General features: G+C 38.8%; 1 protein-coding gene across 4 annotated transcripts in view; it reads right to left on the reverse strand.

Annotated features, from left to right (window-relative positions):
* Positions 1 to 22,252, reverse strand: part of myocd (myocardin) — a 145,508-nt gene that overhangs the window by 39,802 nt on the left and 83,454 nt on the right. For all 4 annotated transcript variants that reach the window (XM_005447920.4, XM_025909596.1, XM_025909595.1 and 1 more), the window contains exon 2: positions 17,463 to 17,663. In XM_005447920.4, the coding sequence (XP_005447977.1) occupies positions 17,463 to 17,613 (151 nt within the window). In that variant the 5' untranslated portion in view covers positions 17,614 to 17,663. The remainder of the gene's footprint in view (positions 1 to 17,462; positions 17,664 to 22,252) is intronic.

Genomic DNA, 22,252 nt, shown 5'->3' on the forward strand with positions numbered 1-22,252 from the left:
ACAAAGAGATTTTGGATAATTTAACGCTCCCTACTCTGTGGAAACAGTTTCTTTGTGGGAACACCACTACACAAAGCAAGGCCCATAAAATCTTGTGAGTGAATTTGACCTTTGACCTTTGATTTTGAGCTTTTATGTTAAACCTCTGAGGTCTACCCATAACCCTAGCCCTATATTTTGGAGATATATTTTAGCAAACACTGACTTTTTGGGGAAGGTTTTTTAATGTTTTTTTAAGCGTGTCAATTCTTTTTGTTGTTTTTCTCAGGAGAAAAACTTAATAAAACAAAAATTCAGTATTATGTAGCTCTAAGGCTGGGATCAACATCAATGACAACTTAAACAGAAGCCTTCTTTTAGTCATATGTCATGAGATGTGTTTTTTTGTACTTTTTCAGTTTATTCTGTGTTCAAACTCAACACTGGTTTTATTGTGTTAATCATAAATGCACAAACTCCTAATGGAGACAAATAGCGAAAGAGCAGACAACAGTCTGATAACACCTCTGAAGGTGACAGCTGTCTAAAGAGCCTCTGTTTGGTGGAAACAGATGCCTATCTTAACCTCTTAGGGTTCTGCGTATGCATTCACACACATGCAGACATCATCACATATGCAGACCACCGTCATCTGTGCTCTATACTTGTGTGCGATGTGAGACACTTGCTGCCATGCTGACAAGGAGGACTTTCAACCTCTGCATACTTTACACAAACCTGCAAACTGTCCTCTTCATCAGCTTGACTGACAGCTCAGAAATGCTTGGGTTTCTTGATGTGTTCTAAGTTGCAATTTGTCAGATAAACAACTCTCAGAAGCAGACAGCATGCATCTTGTAAGGCAAGGAAATAGAAGACAGCAAGTGAGTTCTGCAGACAGACTACTGGCTTTATCTCTCTTTGTGTGTCCATTCCATTAGTCAGGCCATTAGTGAAACAGATAACAAGAATCTTCCTTTCTTTCTCTCCAAGTGAATGGTTTTTCTAACTTTTTCCTTTCATTAGAAAATACAACATTTACTTTTTCAGTCTTGTTTGTTAATTAAAAAAGGTATTTCTAAAAAAATAATACTTACTTGACATTTAACACACAGGAACAGGCAGACAAGCAAAGTCAACTCTTCTATTGGCAAAAAGTAATCAGACTGAATGTATCAAGTGTGACCTCGTATTGTACTGCGGGATTTGGCTGCACAATAACTGGGAACGTGCTGCTTGGCAACTCTTATCATTCCTGTCTGTCAAACACAGGAATACTCACAGCCTGTGGGGATGGCTGCCCGAAATTCTCTGGAGAGGTCTGCTGTTGGCTCAGACTCTACAGGTTAGAGATCTCACAAGAGAGAGGACGGCAGAGGAACTGAATGGTGTACTTTATTATTGTTGATTTTAGTTAGAGAATTACATGTGTCCATGACTGAATAAAACATAATGTACAGGTACAGTGATGAATGATACATTTTAGTGGAGACAGGAGGTAAAAAGTACTCTAACCTGACCAGCTGTGGTTGTTTGTCCATGAATTAGAGAACAGGAAAAATAGCAAAGATGTTTTTGATGTTGAGATGTTGAAACACGAGTATACAATCTTTTCAGTTTTTAGCATGATTTTGATGACATATCAGTACAGAAGGTTACAGATTCACAGTGGAAAATGCTGATCATCTAACAAAGATGATACTTCCTGGACTTTTCCTCTTCCTATATCAGCACTGATGTGGCAGTTTTGGGTGCAATACTGAGGGGTGACACCTATTGTTCAGGTACCTCCACCTTAATAGCGAGCATTAATAGAAGTGGCTATGTGATGACTTTACTGATGGTTCACACTTGGGCCTTTTTAGACATGCATTTGAGTCCTGCAGACTATAGACTAGTTTTCACTTCTCTGGATGAAATCTGGATAAAGGAAGAGGTCTGCATTAAGAAAATCTTTTGGAATAAATGAAATATATTATATGAGGTGGTTCAGGCTCTTGGGGACCAGGAGAAGGCCCCGGGGCAGACCCAGGACACGCTGGAGAAATCATATATCTTGGCTGGCCTTGGAACACCATGGTGTTCTCCCAGACAAGCTACAGAAGGTGGCTAAGGAGAGGGAGGTCTGGGCTTCTCTGCTTAGGCTGCTTCCCTCATGGCCCGGCTTGGATAAGCGGAAGAAAAGTGATGAATGGATGGCTACTGAAATGAAAGGTGGAACTGAATGCTGGCAATATGACTGCTAAAGGTATAAACTGTCAGATAGGCTGGCGTGTGGAAGGAGCAACAGGGAGAAGGTGCACACAGGTGGACTATATGCTATAAACGTAGCAAAGCTAAAAGAACCTGGAGATTTTAAGGTAGTAGCAGGGGAGGATGTAGCGAGGTGCCACCAAATAGAAGCATTGGTAATGAGGAGGGTTATCAGAGTGAATGCAAGAGGCAAGGATCAAATGGCAAAGGCTGTTAGGGAGTAGTTAAAACAGACACTGCTTGGTAGTGATTAACTGCTAGCCACCCACTGCAGCATGTTCCAGTATTGCCATCATTTACAGTTTAACCTCATTTCTCCCTTCAAATTAAAAGTAAAATCTCTTTCAGTTTTTTCAGTTTATCATTTCACAGTAAAGCCAAATGACATAAAGCCTAGTATCATTTGACAGTCATCTATATCAAATCATATAAACAGTGGATCAAAACTCAGATACCTGTTCCAGCACCGATTTCATTTTAATTAAATTTCCAAGGTGTGTTAAAAAGGAAGCACAGTGTACATAAATAGGGAATTATGAAATTCGATTGCTGTCCTGAGCACTAATTGAAGAAAATATATATTGAATAGTTGCCATACAACTGGCTCAGGTAAAAATCTAAATATGAATGTTAGTATTTCGTCAGGTGAAACCTTTAAAAATATGACCCTCAGTGCCATGTTGCATTTGGCATTTGGCATAAGCAACATTTATAACAAACGGAAGAATCTGAGCAATGCATAGTGAAGCTTATTAATCCAATACTGCTCCCAATACTTTCACAGTGAGCAGTACTGAGATGAATCATCCCAATGTGGGTGAATCACAATGAGTGAGACCTGATTTAGACTTCTGCTGGAACTCTACATCATAACTTACAATGGCTTGGAAGTTTATGGCATAGATTTCCAGCAGAAGTCTAAATCATGCTTAAGTCATATTAGTCCTTTGGTACAGCGCTTCAGAGTGTTTTGAGCCTGAAGAAGGGAAAACAGTGGTTGGAGGATGGGGCAAGACCAAACTACTGCAACTATATGCAATGAACTTTTTTCAAATGATTGCTTCGAAGGTAGGACCATTCACAGTCAGCTGCAGTCTTCAAAGGAACTTTGTTGCATCAAGACACCAATAAAATGGCAGTAATATGGAGTTAGCCTGCTATCAGCCTGCTTTCACTTTGTGATTGAATGTGGTCAAGTTGGAAATTACATGTAATCTGTGTGTGACAACATGACTAACTAAATCAGCAAAAATTGTCAAATTTGTTGCCTTCTGTTGAAACTCACATTCTACAGAAATTCACATTAACTATTTACATTCAGAGTCGACAGAACATCATAGTTTCCTCCAGAAATAGTAACACAGTTGTTGTAGGAAGACGACTTAATTACAGAATGACATAGGTGCGATTGCTTAGGCAACCTGTGTAGTACACATGATGTTGAGGGTTTTGCATGCTCAACCTCTGGGTGGCCACCTCTGGATCAAAATTCAATGCAATTATACTGAAGCTGCCCATTTTTCCAGGTCACAAAGATGGTTGCCATCCTAGTTTTACTCTAGTGTGACAGAACCATTAGATAATTACAGACAGAATAGCTGAATTCTTAAAGTATCACTCGTCAATATGTTTACAAAGGGCACAGGTATTCTCTATTCCACATTCAGCACCAAATGATAAAAAAATTAGACTATGTTATACAGAAAGGAAACTATCAGATAGCATTTTTGATTAAAAAAATGATATAATTTGCCTAACCTAAAAATAAATCCTTAACGTTTTAAGTGTTAATGCCATTTATGCCAAAATGTGATGGATTAAAGTAAATGCTTCGACAAGAAGTTTCTACAAATTCATTTCATGCTGTTAGGATGTAACTTTTCGCTACTATTCAAGCAGTTATTATAGTAACAATAGAACAAATTTAAAAATGATGCACTCAAAATGACATTGGGTGCACCCAATGTCATTTTGAGTGCATGTTCAAATTACAACCATGGTTGTAATTTGAACAAAAAAAATGTTTCTATGGTCAATGTAACTAAATCATGCAGGATCTGCATGAAATTTATTTATTAATTTATTCTTGTTGAGTTGGACTGCACTGCAGCAAAGAAGTTGATAAGTTGGACCAACTTAATTAATAAAGTTTGTTCAACTCAAGTACATTAAGTTGGAATAACAGAATTCTTTGTTATTTCTTTGGTCGCTAGCAGAATACTTCACTCACACATTATATTGTATGGAAGATGCCAGGCTGAATCTGAATGCCTAAAAAAACCCCCAGAATGGAGGTTTTGGAGGAGCCTGGTCAAAGTCTGGACTTAAATAGAATTAAGATGCTTTGGCATTACCTTAAATGGATGATTTAAAAAACCAATGGGACTGAATGAAACAATTCTACAAAGAGTGGGCAAAATTCCTTCATAGTGATGTAAAAGATTCATTGAAATTATTACAAATGCTTGATTGCAGTTTTTGCTGCCAAGACTGGCACGGTCCGATTGCCATCTTAATGCACCAAAGTTGCTTTGAAGATGTCAACTGGTGGTGGCGGATGTGGTCTTCGTTTTTGAAGCAACCATTTCATAGGCAACAATATTGCAAGATTGAATATGGTAGCAATAATTTTGGTAGTGCTGCAGTTGTGACTGTAGCATCACCACTGAAACAATACTTCAAGGAAATACTGTGAAGAAACTTTCAACTCTGAAAAGCAGAGCTAGTATCACTAAAGCTAATACTTTGACACTGTAAAAGCTCTGAAAACATAATTTCTCAGTCAGCTTGTCACTGTGAGTACTGGGATCCAACACCAGTAAAAGCGCCCCTCCAACAAAAATATCTGGCTCTCTGACATAAGCTAAAATTTCAAGTTCTTGTTTACATAAAAACTTACACATGCTTATGCACAAATGTACTGCTGATTAAATTGTACATACACTGGCTATAATACAATAGCTCATGTATATCCCAATAAACATGACCTCTTCAAATCTAATACTGCCTACTCTCTAGTTTCACAGTGTAACACAATCAAAGATATATTAGATATCCACTGCAGTACCTTAGTCAGGCTAATCATAAAAATGTGATCACAGGGTAATTTCCATAAACTGTCCTTGTGTTCAACATACCTGGAAAACATTGCCCCATTTAACTAAAGAGTCAAGTCCCAAGCCAAGTCTAAAGAACCAAGACATTACAGAATTCATTGGTAAGATTGCCAAACATCTCCACTTTGGCCTTGTCTGTCCGAAGGCCACCAAGAGATATGAGTGACATGGAATGAAGGAGGTATACCTTCATACACAGCAATCCATGTGGATAGGTAAGTGGTATCGTCCTCACAAATCCAATCTAACCACTTGCAAATAATTGTGCAGACAGTCTGCCTTAAAGATTTGATTTTAGAAACAAATCTGATTTGGCAGCAAAGCCCAAATGTGTTTAACCTCTGTCAAACTTAATCTTTCTGTCATGTTTCTGTTTGGCAGTTGCACTTTGCAGTTTTGAGTCTTCTAGCTCTACGAAACAAAAGACTTAACAGAAAGATGTTGTTTGACAAAACATTTGTTTCTCCATATTTTATTTGCAACACCTGTTGAACATTTGCCATCTGCCATAAATCTTAAATTCAAAACTGAACAACCTAAAAAAAACCACTCTTTAGCTTAAGATCTTTGTGGCCTCAAAGAAGAAAAGAACTCACATTCAAACAAGCCCACATACTGAGAGAGAGGTTGTAAAGTAAATTGCATTGTAATTTATGGAAAATTACCTTTTTATATGGAGATTCTGCGCTGTCCATCAACACACTGATCTACTCATAATTATGGCATATGTGTTCTTAGTAAGCCTGTGAATCATCCTGTTCATTAAAACGAATCCTTTAGATTTTATAAATGTTTTTACTCTGATTTGAGTCAGTGTTGCAGTGTCCATTGTGCTCTCCCAGAATACAGCCCAATGTGTTTCTATCATCCACAGCATGACCTTAATCACAACCAGGTGCCGCGCATTCAAATTAACATATGGTTCTAACTTTCCTCCCATTTTGACAAATGCATACCTGGGTTGCTGACTAGTAAAACCATAAAATGAATTCTTCTTTTTTATTATTCACAACACACGAGGATGGTGGAGAAAGCAAGGTGGAACAGAGCTGAGAATGATTTCACCTTGCATGCAACCCTCCTCTGCTGGTGTTGTGCACCTTAATACATGACTGTGATCACAGTTATTAAAAGCAGGACCTATTGTATTTGGCTGATCCAAAATCTTTTTTTTATTTATTCATAATTTGGGGTTATAAGTTACATTTGTAGAGGGGAATAACAGACTAGAAGAAAGACTTTAATGTGATATTTTCATGATCTGCGACTGCAGTTAAACAGATGAGTTCCTATGTTCAACAAAAACAAACCTACAGTCTACATTTTTGCACTTGAGCACTGCAAATATCACTGAGAGGTGAAAAGTTTGCATGTCAATACAGGAATGTGGCATCAGTGCAATGTACATAGCAGGTTCCTATTCATCAATCTTCCATACTATAGTGGGCACAATAGGTTTAAGTTGTAAGTAAGTAGCTTTTCTACCAGTTCCCACCAGTTAAAGGAATATCCAAAGTCTTTTTTTACTCACAATCCTGGGCAAGACAGTTATATCCATGTTCCATACTAAGACAAGAAGGTTAAGTTCCGAGTCCCATAACACCTCACAAGCCCTAAACATCATTCACTGTTCGCCAGTTATAGTCCTGAAGTCTTGAGTCCCAAGCCATGACAGTTAGACAACATCAGCCTGAAGAGTAATGCAACAAGTTACCAGATCAAGACAGTGTAGAGTCTTGAAGCACAGTTCAAGGTGAATGAGGCAAAGCAGTCCAGTCTCGAGTTACAAAGCAAGCTGAGGTGGTTGGATTCTGTTTAGATCCTGTTTGGACCATACTGACATGATCACACCTTGACGCCCTAAAATCCAGAAATGGGAGTGTGGAAAAACCCCAGTAGAATAACAGTTTCTGAAACACTCAGACCAGCCCGCCTGGAACCAACAATGATGCCACGTGCACTTGAATGTCACTTGAATCATCTTTCTTCCCTATTCTGATGCTTGGATTGAACTTGGCCATGTCTTGCCCATGTCTACATGTCTAAATGCAATAATTTAATGCACTTTGACTGGACGATTAGATATTTGCATTATCAGCTGAACAGGTGTACCTAATAACATGGCAGGCGAGTGTATATAGTTATGGCAAGAGCCAAGTTCAATGTCAAGACAAGTCAAGAAAGTCCAGTCCCAGTCAAGACAGTTACATCCAGAGTCACATCCAATATCAAAGGAATTACAGGAATGATCTATTTGAGTCAACATATGGCAATGTTGACTCTTCACCTCTGTCACAGACATTTGGCAACATGTTTGTTTATGTGTGAGAGGATGTGAATAGTTTCCCAGGTAAATGGTTTGTGTCTGCACCTTTCAAGCTTGTAAAAAAGTTATCATTGTTCAGTAGTCACAATAAACATAGACTAGCAACCACTAATTAGAGGAATCACAGCGAGTTAGCTGGACAAATTTCTCTCTAAGTATGGTAGTTGTAGCTTTCTGTTGTTGTTGTTTGTCATTGTTACGTGTCTGCAGGCTGCATGTTTTCTTTCCCTCTCCTTTTGTTTGCCATTCCCTTAGGTCGCAGACTGCAGGCTGATGTCAATCTGGGGATGTCCAACTGTTGGTGCCACCCATGTAATTTTTAGCTTGTTTTGAGTTGAGGTTTAGGGTCTTTCTGTTTTTGTTTTCTAGGATAATAGCTCAGCTATGTTTTGATTTTGTCTTTTTGATGGTTTTTTTGGCACAACCTAACTGTCCCTTTCTCCCCCACATTTGTTGTTTGAATTTGGGTTATTTATTTTGTGAGAGCGCTGCCATTAAACCTTTTTCTTAACACCTGTACCGAGTTTCCAGAGTTGTTGTGTTATTCCCTCCTGCCCTCGAGGAGACGTAACAGTCATTTACATTTTCTCTAGGTCTTGTGTTTGCTTACCAGGATGCAAGGATGACGTTTTAATTTCTTGCCACAGTTGTGAGAGACCAGAATTTGGCACTGGACTTCTTTTCCAGTTTCCTTTAGGAAGGTGAAACACCATCTACTGGATCTTTAAAAAATCTATTCAGCTATTATTACACAGATGCAATTTCTCTCATCCAAAGACCCATGGTAATATCCTAAATCTGGTATCAACAGGTCCCTCAGCAAACATTGTATCCACATTTGGCAAACAAGCTCTTTATTTCAGTATTGTACTGTTGTCTTTCTGCATTCTGTGAGTGATGTCGGTCCTCATCTGTGGACTTGTGAGCCAATAGCCAACCATGAAACTAAAGTGAACCCCAATTGAACCTGGGATAATTTGCTATTGCATGGTCATCGCAGGTCAGCAAACTGTTGCCCCAGCTTTGTTTAGCTCCTAATTTTGCCTTATATCTACAACAAATGTAATGAGTAAAGATTTAGAATAGATGCCTTAATTCAAAATTTAGCCCAGTAAAATAAATCTAAATTCTGATATCGAGTCCCAAATAATAATAGTTGAGTCAGGAACAGTTCTCAGCGCTCAGCTTGAGACAGTTAAATCTTGACACTTTACTTCAGGACATTAAACTTAAATTTATGTTTAAAAAAACTGTATATTTATCCTTCAATATAAATCCCATTTACAATTTGCTTACTCTGGAAGTCATCTGGTGTTAAAAGCAAAGAAAACATTTTTCCCTAATTCATTTACTCGGTTTATCTGGGTCTAATTTTAAAATTTGTTTGATGATCTGAATTGTGTAAAAAAAAGCAGAAGAAAATAAAGAGTAATGGGGCAAATGCTCAATTTTGTCCATTTTAACCACTATAATTAATCTGTACTTTAGTCTTGTAATGATTAGTCTCGTAATTTTGTTTCAAAGTGAGAAACCAATCGGAAGGGTTTGGCTTTTTCACTGTTGAGCTGCAATTCTGTTCATGCCTAACAGACAGTCAGGCTTAGGGTCATCTTACATTAAAATCAGAAACCCATGTGGCAGCTTTAAACGGTGCCAATGAAAGCAGCAGAAGATGACTAACAGCCCCTGGAAGTGCTGATGATGACAGACGCATGTGGATAAAATTATAGGATGGACTAAGATGTCTCCTTTATTGATATTTATATCAGGGTGTCCAGCTGTATTATTAAAAGGTTTGAGGGCAAAGGGGTTGTGAAAACCATTAAAACACTTCCCTGAAGTTAAAGAGGTCCCTTGGGAATACATGGCACTTCCACTAATATGAATGTAGTACATGTGATCGATATCTGAGAACGATCCCTTCCTTGCTTCCTTTCTCTCGAGTCTGGAATGCCCTCCTGTTCTCGCGTCTAAGCCGTGAGCCGGATCAGAGCTGTATATTGTGTTACTGTTTTCATTTCTACCACATGGATTTCTAGCCTTGGTAAAAATTCACCACCCAAAGCTCTTGTATCCACAATACAACACCTGGAAAAAGAAACTCTTCATTAATCTCCACAGCCCCTAAAAATCTGTGGTTTTAAAGCACTCCTTTTTCCAACCCACATGTGAAGCGGCACAGCGGCTGGTCGGCAGAGCCTTTGTTTTAGAATAACTCTGGGTTATTTTCAGGTCATTGTGGCTGAGTGGTTTCTTAATTGAATTTCTAAGCGTTTTGTTTAATATGCCACCGTTAAGAGCTTTAAAAATAGCTCAGTGGATGCAATGACCTAATCTTTTCCGGATTTTTGGAGAGATAGATAATCCTAGATGGTCTTTATCACTCCTGCTAACAGCTGATGAATGAGTAATTACAGAGAACCAGCGATTAGATCAGTATCAGTGTTGTTCTTCATTTAAGAGTCATGTGGTGTTGCACTGATTACTCTCTACAATGCAGTTTTATAGAACGTTTTCCCTCTCTTCCTTGGTGTATTGTGTTACCATATCCATATTAATTCAAGCAAAGCTTTTAAAGATTTGGACCGAAACAGCCTGGTATCTGTGCCGACTGATGATCGAGGGCACTCTTTTAATTGCTTGCTTTCAAGAAGACTAACAAATAATGAAAACTTTGAATAGAATTTTCTGAGGTAAGCCCTTTAATTCCTTCTATATTACATTTGTCCTTACTCATATCCACAGCGCATATTAGTGACAATCACGGAAAGTTTAATAGCCGCCCAGCTGAGTTTTTGTTTCCAGTGGACAGTAGCTTCAAATCTGAAAATCCTTTTCATAATACTAGGAGCCATGAAATCATAATAACATCTATCCTCCCTCCCGAAAACTGTCCAAATGTGAGTCGGCCAATGAGATTACACAATATCATTTCTCTTGCTGCCTAAATATGGAACCACTGTGTTTTTGATGTTCAATAAACAATCATATTAAATGTTTGTGTGGAAGATGCAAACGAATCAATCATCTTTTGATAAATCATTTAGGAATACATTCAGATACATTGCAGCCATTAATATGAATTATTTTTCATAATTTAGATTTGATATGAATCGTTTTTTTTGTTCACAAGATTTCAGTTAAATTTTATTCATACGGTGCCAAATCACAACAACAGGGTTGGCTTCAGCTCAGGAGGTAGACCAGCTCATCTGCTAAATCTACATCTCAGAAAGTTGGTGGTTCAATTCCTGGCAGCTCCAACTCCAATAGATGCTCCCTGCTTCATCCACTGCAGTGTGATGTTCAACAAAAACAAAAAGTGTAGAGGTGAGTGGTTTGTATTGAGTGCTTAGGTAAAGCAGAAACAGTACTTCCTTTCTGTTTGTGGGTAGAGTAGTTCTTTACTGTGATATTGCAAATAAAGGGGTATTAAAACAAGGTTAATATCAGGACACATACCATTGTTTCATCATGTCATAGCCCTACTTTGGATTTTACGGCTCATAACCAAAACCCCTGTAGAGAATATGAATGAGGTTCTCAGTCATCCAGGTCATTGTAGTCTAAGGAGCTTGGAAAGAAAGGCATCTGGACTTCTTTAAGTTTCTTGAAGACGTTTCACCTCTCATCCGAGAAGCTTCTTCAGTTCTAGGAACAGCTGGTGGAGAGTCCCACCCCAAGAGGGGACAGTCCCCTAAGAGGGTCATGGACCCCCTATTTTCTGGGGGTCCTTGCTCTCAGTTGTGATATAGCACGTTATCTACAAATGGGAAGGTCAGTGGATTCCTGACTCTTCCAGGCGTATACCAAGTAAGTATATATAAGTATATAAGTATATAAGTATCCTATTGCCACACAAGTGTGCATGACTGTTAGCAAACACATGACATTAAATAACACCTTACACAATTACTTTAGTTCCCTAAACCTACATTTCTGGCAGCAGAAAAAAAGCAGTGAAAGCAACACTTTTAAGAATATATAGAAACTTATCACCCAAACTATTTACATAATGATCAAATGCATTGCTGCATTAACTTTGATTTGGAATTTGGTCTCTGCCAAAAGAAGGCCAAATTTCAATGTTGATATTTTCGGTGGTATTTTTAGTTCTGCTTTGTTCTCCACCAGCTCTTAAAAGCAGGCCCTGTTTAACATTTGAGTTTTCCCAGATCCACTGCTTGCATGAAGAGTGATAATTCTGGTATAATAATGTCGAACACTTCATGTAGCCATATAATCCACTGTTAATATAGCAGTAATAATTCTAGCACCTTTAAATATGACTACAGCACCTTTAAGTGAGAGCTGGGGCATGTGACTAGTACCAAAACTGCTATCAATGAAGCTCACATCCTGGCAATAAATTAATAAATTCATCTCTAAATTCAATTCAAATTTACAGTACACCACTGTGTGCCATTATGGGAAAAAAAATTAACAATATCTCAGTTTCACAAAACTTTTGTCTTGCATATTTTACGCAGTATCTGATCATTACTCTATTATCTTTTAAAATTTGTATACATTGCCACTTTGTAACTAACCAGAGGAATGATGTGTGCTCGAATGCAGAGTGTCCAGAGAACAGCTAGTTTGTCATCAAGCATCATACAAGTACAGTGATATGTTGTTAATCACTTGTCAGGGATCGAGGGTAGCACCAAGACACACACTCACAAATACATCAGCATGAAAGCTAACAAGGCCACGTTTCACTTCACTGGAAGAGCACTGTGACTAAGAGCTGCCCGCTCTCCACACAAGGGTCTGCCATCTCTCTCCACTACAACAGCCGTGCCTGTATTTATATAAGCTGCAAAGCAATTTTGACTGTACATTCCAGATAGGTGAACAGTGCTTGGCTCAGGAAGATGGATATTTCAAAGCTTGCAAAGAAAAAAAAAAAATTAACGGTCAATGTCCAGTCAGAACACTTGGCACAAAGAGGTGCAACAAAAGTAACTGAGATTTATTTATGCGCCTGAGCTCACAGAACCCTGGTACACCTTTCGATACGTTGTACTGTAGTATAACTAAATATGAAACCAATTACAAACTTGGGTCGGCACTACAAACACAGTCGATTGGGGGGTTGTTCTTTTTTTTTTTTATCATTCTCCTTGAATACAACCATTTATTTCATAATCTCCTTTTTGGTTTTTCATCACGTCACACAGACTGGTTTGATAAATAATAAATGTGTTTACAGCCCGTGCAAACTGAGGTAATATTTGCCCACAGAAAATGTTCTATCCATCAACTGATTCTTGTTTCGGGGGCCTGTTGCTCTCGGCTTTGCTCACATGATAAATGAACATCTGAGTAATTTCACGGATGAATTAGGAGCTAGAAACAATAGCAGAAAAAAATGCATCGGCACACATTCCACCTGTTGCCTAATGTAAAATTAAAAAAAAAAAATGCTGGTTTTTATTATGGTGTTGATGTTTCATGCTGATGGTGGTTAAGATAGAAAGTCTGGCAGAGCTGCAGAAAATGCTTTTGATAATGAGAATAGAAAGGCAAACATTTCTTGTCTCCCTCAAACCAGAGTGCAATTAACAGAACACGGAGCTCTTATCATGTCTCCACTAATGTCCGTTCATTACATTCACTTCAAACCTTTGTGTCTGCTAACCTCAAAGTTCAAACTTTTACCTGCCGGCATGGAGTTTAAGCTATTGCACAATGCATGATTGTCTATAATCAGAAAAAAAAGCTAATTTCCTCTGATGAAAATGATTCAGTCAGTTTAAGGGCACAGCACTACAAAAACAAGCTAGCAGAGCAGGGCTGATGTTTAACTGCGTGAAATGATGAAGTGTCGGGCTGATCATGTCTATCAGCATCACTGACTAATCTCCTCCAGATGAGAGTAATCTCTGTAACTCTGGCCACCATCAAATCAGTGTGGAATCCACTCAGCTTGCAGGAAAGAAGGTGCCGCACGAACAATCCAGACTGGAGCAATAACAGTTGTTTTTTTTACTGCAGGTGTTTGAGACCCTCGAGCTGCCAAAGAACCCTCTTACCCATTCGGACCTCTCCTCAACTCTTACCTCACTAAATGAAAAGAGTGCTGCCCAGATTTGTATCAGACAGATCTGTGTTTTCATATTAGACCCGGTGAAGGATTACAGCCGTGCCGGGGCCACCTTCGACTGAGGAAACACACTGTTGCTAGTGAAGAAGACCGGTGAAGTCTGACTGCATGTTTGCTTAGAATGAGCATGCAGGAATTTATCTACAAGGGTACAAACCAATTCTCAAATGCACTCTCTGAGAAACTACATGAATGTAAAAACATGAAGCCAAAAGGAACACTGCCCATTCTACAAGAAGCGAGCCTTCAAAGTGTAAGTGGGCAGCAGTACAGTAGTAACACCTCTAATGGCAAACTTGTGTTAACAATGCCATCATGTGGACTCTTACACAGCTTTGTACGCAGTGGATGCAGGTGATGCATTAGTGTTAACACAAATGCAACTGAGCAAAAAAACATCAGGGCAACTGCAAGTTTCAGTCTTGCAGTTTCTAAAAGAGGGAATTTATTTCCAAGTTACTGTTTTATCTGACACACACACACACACACACACACACACACACACACACACACACACACACACACACACACACACAAAGGTGAGATGCCAGTTTTGTGTAGGCACACTGTAAATTTCATCTTCTTGGAATGAGAATAAAGATCATCACATCCTCCACTTTGGTTTGTCACTCCTTACTCACGGCTGTAGTTAGTTTTCCATAGTGGGAAGTGACGAGGCCAGATCCTGGAAGTGTAGCATCAACTATACTTCCATTCACAAGGACAGAAGCCAGATAGCAAATCAGTCATTCAAGTCGAATGTGTACCATGTTTATGACATGCACCACTCGTAGCTGTAATGAACCTTCCTAGTGGGGAGAGACAAAATACTACAGCTGCATTTTTCTTGGGTCTGCACATTATTGTCACTCCCCACTCGCTGCTGTGGTGAGTTTCCCTTGTGGGGAGTGATGAGGTAAGAGTCTACAAACTAAATATCAGTCTACCTTCAGCAACTGAGTCTGCACATCACGGTCACTCCCCACTGGACTGAGTTTTCCTTGTAGGGAGGCAAAACTGAACATTTTTTACATTTGTAACTTTAAAATGTATATTTTACTCACAACATGTTAGACAATGTAGACTATTGCAGTGCTAAAACCCATTTTGCTTTGATAATGCAAACTTTCCAGATATTACACATAGTCCAGTAGATTACTGTGTCTGAGTCTGGGTAGCTACAATTTAAATTTTTAGACTATTCTTACTCAGCCAGCTTTTCAAGCATATGTTACAATGTGACAGTATGAACAGATCTGTAATGTTCTATCAGTGCAGGCTAAAATAAAACTGGTAAATTATTTATCTATTCATTTTCTTCCTTAAAAGTTGTCATATCAGTAGAACATCACATGTGTGCCTCCTGAGTCGTATTTTCACTTACAAACCTAAATAAAAATTAGGTGTTTTTTTTGTATTTTAATAAAACTTCTTGAATATGATTTATTTTTTATTCACTCATGCATTCTTTCGTTTATGTGATATTTGCTGTCCTGTTGTCATTTTCAACTTGGTTCGTTCCCACCAAAGGAGGTGCGAGAAAAGGAGAGGTTTTAACATTTGTTCCCTGCTGGGCCCGACCTTTATGGCAGAAGTAAGGCCAACTATTGCATTTAGGTTTTAAGTCAAGAAGGGGTTCAAAAGAATCCATTATTAACACTGGCAAGAACTCACTCAATACATTTGATGCAGATCCTTTCTGTAAATGCTTAAAAATTTAAACATTGTTTTTGGGCTAAAGCCCGACTTTCAGTCACAGTGCTAAAATGAAAAGATTATACACGCCTCCTGAGCTCATTATTAGGATTGAATAGGATCTTGTTTCTACTGCACTTGTACCCTGTAAATGAAAAAGGGGCCATTATGCCAGTGACAGTCTTATCACTCATTTGTGTTTGTCATCTGGTCTTTGGCACGAGCACAAGGAGCAACGGTCCGGGCTCCTCGCTTGTTTTGCTTCTCTTGTTCCTCCCGTCTACCGGCTGACTTGAAGAATAAGGGAATAAAATGAATGGCTGAATTTGAGGAGATTCCAGTCTATGTTCATCTCCCTCTTCAATTACTTCACTCCCACGCCACCCATGACATCATGGAAAACTTTGCAGGGTCTAGCAGTTTGAAGTGAAATGCTGCGCTGCTCTCACTATTTTGAGAGATGGCAGGAATAGTTCCATCTAAAAATACCAGCCTAAATCATAAGATTCCTCAGGCACTTTCACCTTCAGCCCTGTGATGTGAGCGACATACACACCAGGTTGATCTGGGCTGAGAACAGAGATATTTAATCATTAGTTCCTAAAATATTCAAATAACCTTGTTTTGATTTGGCCTGGAGGATTGTTCTGAGGATGTGACTGGCATACTTAACCTTTCACCTGATTATTGACTTTATTATTAATATTAATATTATTATTATATTACTTTTGTAGGCACTAATAGAAAAATGGTGCTAAAGAAATGACAAAAAATACAAACTGATGTGAATGTAAAAAACCAAAACAAAAAAAAATATACATAATAGAATACAGTAAAAAAAAATCAAGTCAAATCAAATCACTACAATTAGAATAAATCTAATAAATTACTTCACAGACACTCCAAACTGTTTCTGCTCGAGCATGCTTTGCCCTATGCCACTTTTGGACCGTGCATACACAACCCACTGTAACTGTTTGACTTGTTTGCATGCTGTTGCTTATGCAGTATATATCAATTTTTATAGCTGCTCACCTCTACATACACAATAGCTGTATGATTTTCTTTGCTTATCTCTGCTTAGCTTTATTGAGTGCTGTGTAGCATTATCCAAGGAAACTAGGACACTTGAAACTAAAAGTCAAATTCCATTTATGGATAAACGTGCTTGGGAAGTAAAACCAAGATTCCGATTTTCATTCTGGATAGACACTAGAGATTTTTTTTTGTGTGAGCAAAAAATATCTAATTCAAACAAAAGTTAAAAAACAACTTGATGAGAATGTTTGGAAATGTTTTTGAATAATCAGAACATTTTATTGAGGGATATCATTCTTCAGCTTTTAGGAAGATTTGCTTTTTTCAATATCACAAAGATTTTAAAATGAGCCCCACCTAATACAACCTACCGGGAAAACCATAAATAAAGACAAGAAAATGTCTCATTTGAAACGACTACAACAACAGAAGATCACATGTTCACATAGGAGGCCAAATGTCAGCGTGCAAAAATAAGATTTCAACCTAAAACTGCAACAAAGCACAGGATCAACCGTCATTACTTAAAAAAATGTAAACACAAATCAAGCCTATAACATTTGAACAGTCAGTTTAGTTTGATTGGACAGGGTTATTTAATGTGGATAACATTAAGGTAGCTTTGATTAGAAAAGTTAACCCTTTAACACCTGAACCATGGAATAATTGCAGGAAAATTCACATTTTTTTTGAAAATGGAGTGTTAATTAATCAGATTTTAAGTTCCATATAAGACTTTTAATTTGTATCACCTTTGCTACATCTGGCATTAAAAAAGTTTAAAAATGTATTGTGCAATTTATTTAGGTTTTCAGGGGTAAAAAATCACACTCATGATATAGAAGTCTCAAAAACTCACAAAAAGTGTATGTGTCAAATATGATATACTAGGACTTGAGGGGCGAGCAAAGGATTTCAAATGGAAAGAAAGGGAATCAGGGCTCACCATTCTTGCTTTCTCTTGATTGTATGTGCTTCTTCAACACATGGTTTGTCCTCTCTTTGTCTCCATGAAGCTGCGTGGCCCGCTGCAGCTGTCCAGGACACCGTCTGTCTTCTGGACCGTTGTGGACCTCAGAGCTTTTCACTGCATTCATGGCTCACACTTCATTCCCCAGTAGATGACATCTCTTCTCGGGTCACCTCCCTTTTGAAGAGAAAAAGACACAATGAAAACTCATAGTCTGTGCACATCATAATAAAAACACTTGACTTTGTCGCTGCCACCTCAGTCAGCTGTAACAGCTAAAGGGGCTCAGTTAATTGAGTTTGAACAAGCACGAAAGACACAGCAAACAGCCATTTGAGTGTTTGCGTTTGAAAACTCCTCCGCGGTGCCGAGAACTGGACTCAAGCCATGTTAGTGTTTGAAGAATACAACAGCAGTTCCAGATTTTGCATTGTTTTTTTTTTTTTTTTCAGAGGTCCATTTCGGATCAGGCAGACAGCAGAGCGCGTGGCTGTTTGTTTACAGAACTTTAAGCCCACTTTCAGCCTCATGGACGCAGCCCTCCATCAGCTGCTGATCTTGCCAACTTATCAATTTACGCAGTGTACAAAGAGCAGACCTTCTTACCTCGTGAACAAATATTAAACACATCTACAATGTGGATTCAGTAGCTTAGAGAGCCCCCACAAAGTGTCAATGTGAAAAATGAGTCTCACTCAGGTCTTAGACAAGCCAAGTCCTCTGTGCACCCTGTCTGCGCTCTTCATACTACATCGTCTCCCGAGGGCACCACCGTAGGGCACTGCAAACATCTGCATCTCTGTTTTCTTTAATAAGTTCTGTTTGGAGAACTGCTCATACTATGCTTACGGGACAATAAAACCCTCATATGTATGCATGTGCTGTACAAATAGCAAGTTTTAGAAAAGGCTCTTTCATCTGGCTAGAGTATTGTCAAGGCTGACAGTTACACAATCTTTGCTAAAATAAATGCAAACTTTTAAAACATAGAATAGAGGAAGTGCAGGTAAATGAAGCAAAGTAATGAGAATGGAAATGAGAAAGTCACTTTATCGACTTCACCCACACTGATGCACAACCTGCATGAAAGCAAAGCTAGAAAATGGGATCAAATATCATGGTCTCTGCCGCTGATAAATTACTCTCATATGCATGGTCTGCTGCTTGCCCTACCCAAGCAGGCTGGTTGCTGCAACATAATCAAACTTTAACCATGCCTTCCTAAAAAGCTTATAGGAAACAAAAAAAAATTGAACATGAAGTCAAATATTAGAAGGAAACACAATATTTCCTCTGACTGCATATCAAAAAAACTGTTGTAACCGATCTAACAGCAGAGTTCAGCTACTCTCAAGGTTAAACACGGTCAAGGTGCTTGGTCCTGAGACACAGACTGTATATAAAAGATGGACTTGGCAGCTGTAAAAGTCTTTCACATTTGGGCACATTTGTGTGAGTATGAGAAACATGCCGATCACAGGGTATACCCTCCCTTTAGCCTTTTACATAATTATAAAATGAACATCATCATAGAATAAAAATGTACTGAGGTCACAAACCAAGGGAACTAAGGACTTCTGTTCCCATAGACTTCTAAACAGCCCGACTGCAATAACAGGATCAACGCCTGCTGATTTTCGAATGAGTGCAGCTTGAGGCACTTGTGCGTTGGCTTCTTTTTTTAAGACCCAGAAACTACATTCATCTTTTGAGCATGTAGTTTATGAGATGAGGTCCAGCACATTCACTCCTCACAGTAATTCAGGTATGCTTGACCTTACTACATTCATCTTTAAGAAATCAGCCACAACATTAAAAGCACTGAGAGGTTAAGTGATTAACATTGATCATCCTGATAAAACTGCAATGTTCTGCTGGGAATCCCTTGGGTCTGACAGAGTGCCGCATTTTTCCTCTTGGAGGACAGAGAATATGAGCATATTTTCAACCATGCTTCTTCTGTAAAATGTCAAAAACGGATGCTCTGGTGGTATTCTGGGGCTTGACTCACCTCTTCTAAGAAATAGCTTTAAAGACACTGCATCTCCTCAGACGATATCTTGACAAATAGATTACGTGTGGCGTGCTTAAAAGAACAAAAAAGGTTGCACACTGTACTGCACATAAACACCAGCCAGAGAAAACAATAACAAACCCATGCATTTAACTCAGAAACAAGGCAACAGTTACAGTAAATCATAGTCGGGTAAAAGGCTGGGACTCCTCCGTGCAGCTTCAGGAGGAACCTCTTTAATGAACGCTTAACTGATGGGCTTGGCTTAAAAGCCCACCCAGACGCAGATAGGGTCCACTCTGACAATTTATACCACAGTGACAACCCCTACTGGGAATAGACAGAGATAGACAAAGGAAAAATAAAAGACAAAGACAAAGAGTGGACAACAACGACAGCCACGTTCACCTCCATGACGGATAGTAGTGCATACTGTAACAAGTTATCAGTAAATCTAGTTTTTAAAGAATATCTGAAGAAAAATGCCTGTTTACCAGAAGGGTTAAATGGAAATGCGTGGATGAAACAAAGAAAAGCAGGTCTTCAAAAGGACCAGGTTATAATCTGATGCTATCTAGCACATGGTGGCCTGTATCTCTGTGTCAACACAATATGAGCCAAGACACGTGGCACTTGGAGCTCCATTAAGATGAGCCGATAGCAGGTCACACTTGTCAGTTGTTCTCTTTTCAATTCCTTCATACCTAAGACTTGTTGTAAGTATTATCTGCCCTTCTCTCTAATGACTTATAGACTGAGGAAGGACTGGAAGGGTGGACCATCAGTCGTGTCTTTTCCTTGGTGAGATGTACATCTTTATTACCAGGCAGTGTTTAGTTTATTGGTCACAAAATCTGCTTGCGTGATGTCCTAGTTAAAAACACCATGTCGTAGATTTTGCCAGTGATGTGAGGGACAAATAAACTGGAACAAATAGAAGGTGGAGGGAAAAACACTATTAGAATATTTAGGCCCACTTTTAGACAGAGTAGCTGTAAACTTACTATGAGTAATATCAGTTCCAGTTCAAATTTATCACGAAGAAATAGGTTCAAGGCACACTTAAACCGGCAATGTTCAGCACTCTTGCCTCACAGCAAGAAGGTCCTGGGTTGGAATCCACTGGCCAGCTGGGGTCTCACTGTGTAGAGTTTGCATACTCTCTCCTTGCTTGCTTGGGCTCTGTCTGGGTACTCTGGCACAAATGGTTGTCTGTCTCTGTGTTAGCTCTATGATAGACTGGCAAAGTGCCTAGGGTGTAGGCAACCTTTCTCACTGTGACAGGTCCAGCCCCCCAGTGACCATGAATTGTATAAGCAGAAGAAAATGAATGAAGGGATGGAACTTTCCCTTTTTAATTTTTTTCTTACATGCTATGTACCATGGTTTATTTCCATATTCATATTCATTTAGTTTTTTTTGCCAAAGCTGCAGAGAGCCAGTAGAGATTGTTTCAAGTTCCTTGTCTTATACAAAAATGACCTTATTGCTTGTTTTCATTCACAGGTTTGATTGGCTTAGGTACAAAAACTACTTTCTTTGTTAAAGTTTGATGAGTCATGTTTTGACTCCTCCAAAATGTCAAACACGTTTGAAAGATTTAATTCAATTCAATTTTATTTATACAGCGCCAAATCACAACAACAGTCGCCTCAAGGCACTTTATATTGTAAGTTAGACCATATAATAATACATAGAGAGAAAAACCCAACAATCATATGACCCTCTATGAGAAGGCAGTTTGGCGACAGTGGGAAGGAAAAACTCCCTTTTAACAGGAAGAAACCACCGGCAGAACCAGGCTCAGGAAGGGGCGGGGCCATCTACTTATCCTGAAGGAAGACAGGATAAAGACATGCTGTAGAAGAGCCAGAGATTAATAAGTATGACTCAGTGAAGAGAGGTCTATTAACACATAGTGAGTGAAAAAGGTGACTGAAGAAGAAATACTCAATGCATCATCCCCCAGCAGCCTACACCTATTGCAGCAATACTAAGGGAGGATTCAGGGTCACCTGATCCAGCCCTAACTATATTCTTTAGTAAAAAGGTAAGTTTGAGGCCTAATCTTAAAAGAAGAGATAGTGTCTGTCTCCCAAATCCAAACTGGAAGCTGGTTCCACAGAAGAGGGGCCTGAAAACTGAGGGCTCTGCCTCCAATTCTACTTTTAAATACTCTAGGAACAACAAGTAGGCCTGCAGTGCTGCAGTGCTCTGCACTATGGTACTATAAGGTCATTAAGATAAGATGGAGTCTGATAATTCAAGACTTTGTATGTGAGGAGTAAGATTTTGAGTTCATTCATTGAACTAGCTGTTAGCATCTTGATCTTTTTTAACCAGATGTGTCAAACAAGACATAGATCTGACTGAAAGACTGACAAACTGACTGTGAACACTCAAAGGGTGATTATCTTACAAATTATGTCCACCCTCATGAATCTTCTTTATCATATTAGACTAGAAACTAGTGATTACGACTTCAAAAAGACTTTTAAGCCAGACTTACCCATTTTTAGATGGGTAAGTCTTACATGGAATGCCATTTTAATTAACTCCCCAACGCCATTTTTAGAAAGAATACAGATTTAAGGCACTGGGTTACGTACCCAGAACCTAAGTCTGTCTTTTATACACGGTTCATGGCATCGCCCTATTTTAAAGTGAAGACAGTAAGACGATACTAAAGGTGGTAAAAACAGCTTGCAAAAATGACTTTTCCACTTGCTCTCTAAAGAGAAATGTTTCCCTT

Source organism: Oreochromis niloticus, linkage group LG8 (assembly GCF_001858045.2).
Source record: "Oreochromis niloticus isolate F11D_XX linkage group LG8, O_niloticus_UMD_NMBU, whole genome shotgun sequence".
Classification (NCBI taxonomy): domain Eukaryota; kingdom Metazoa; phylum Chordata; class Actinopteri; order Cichliformes; family Cichlidae; genus Oreochromis; species Oreochromis niloticus.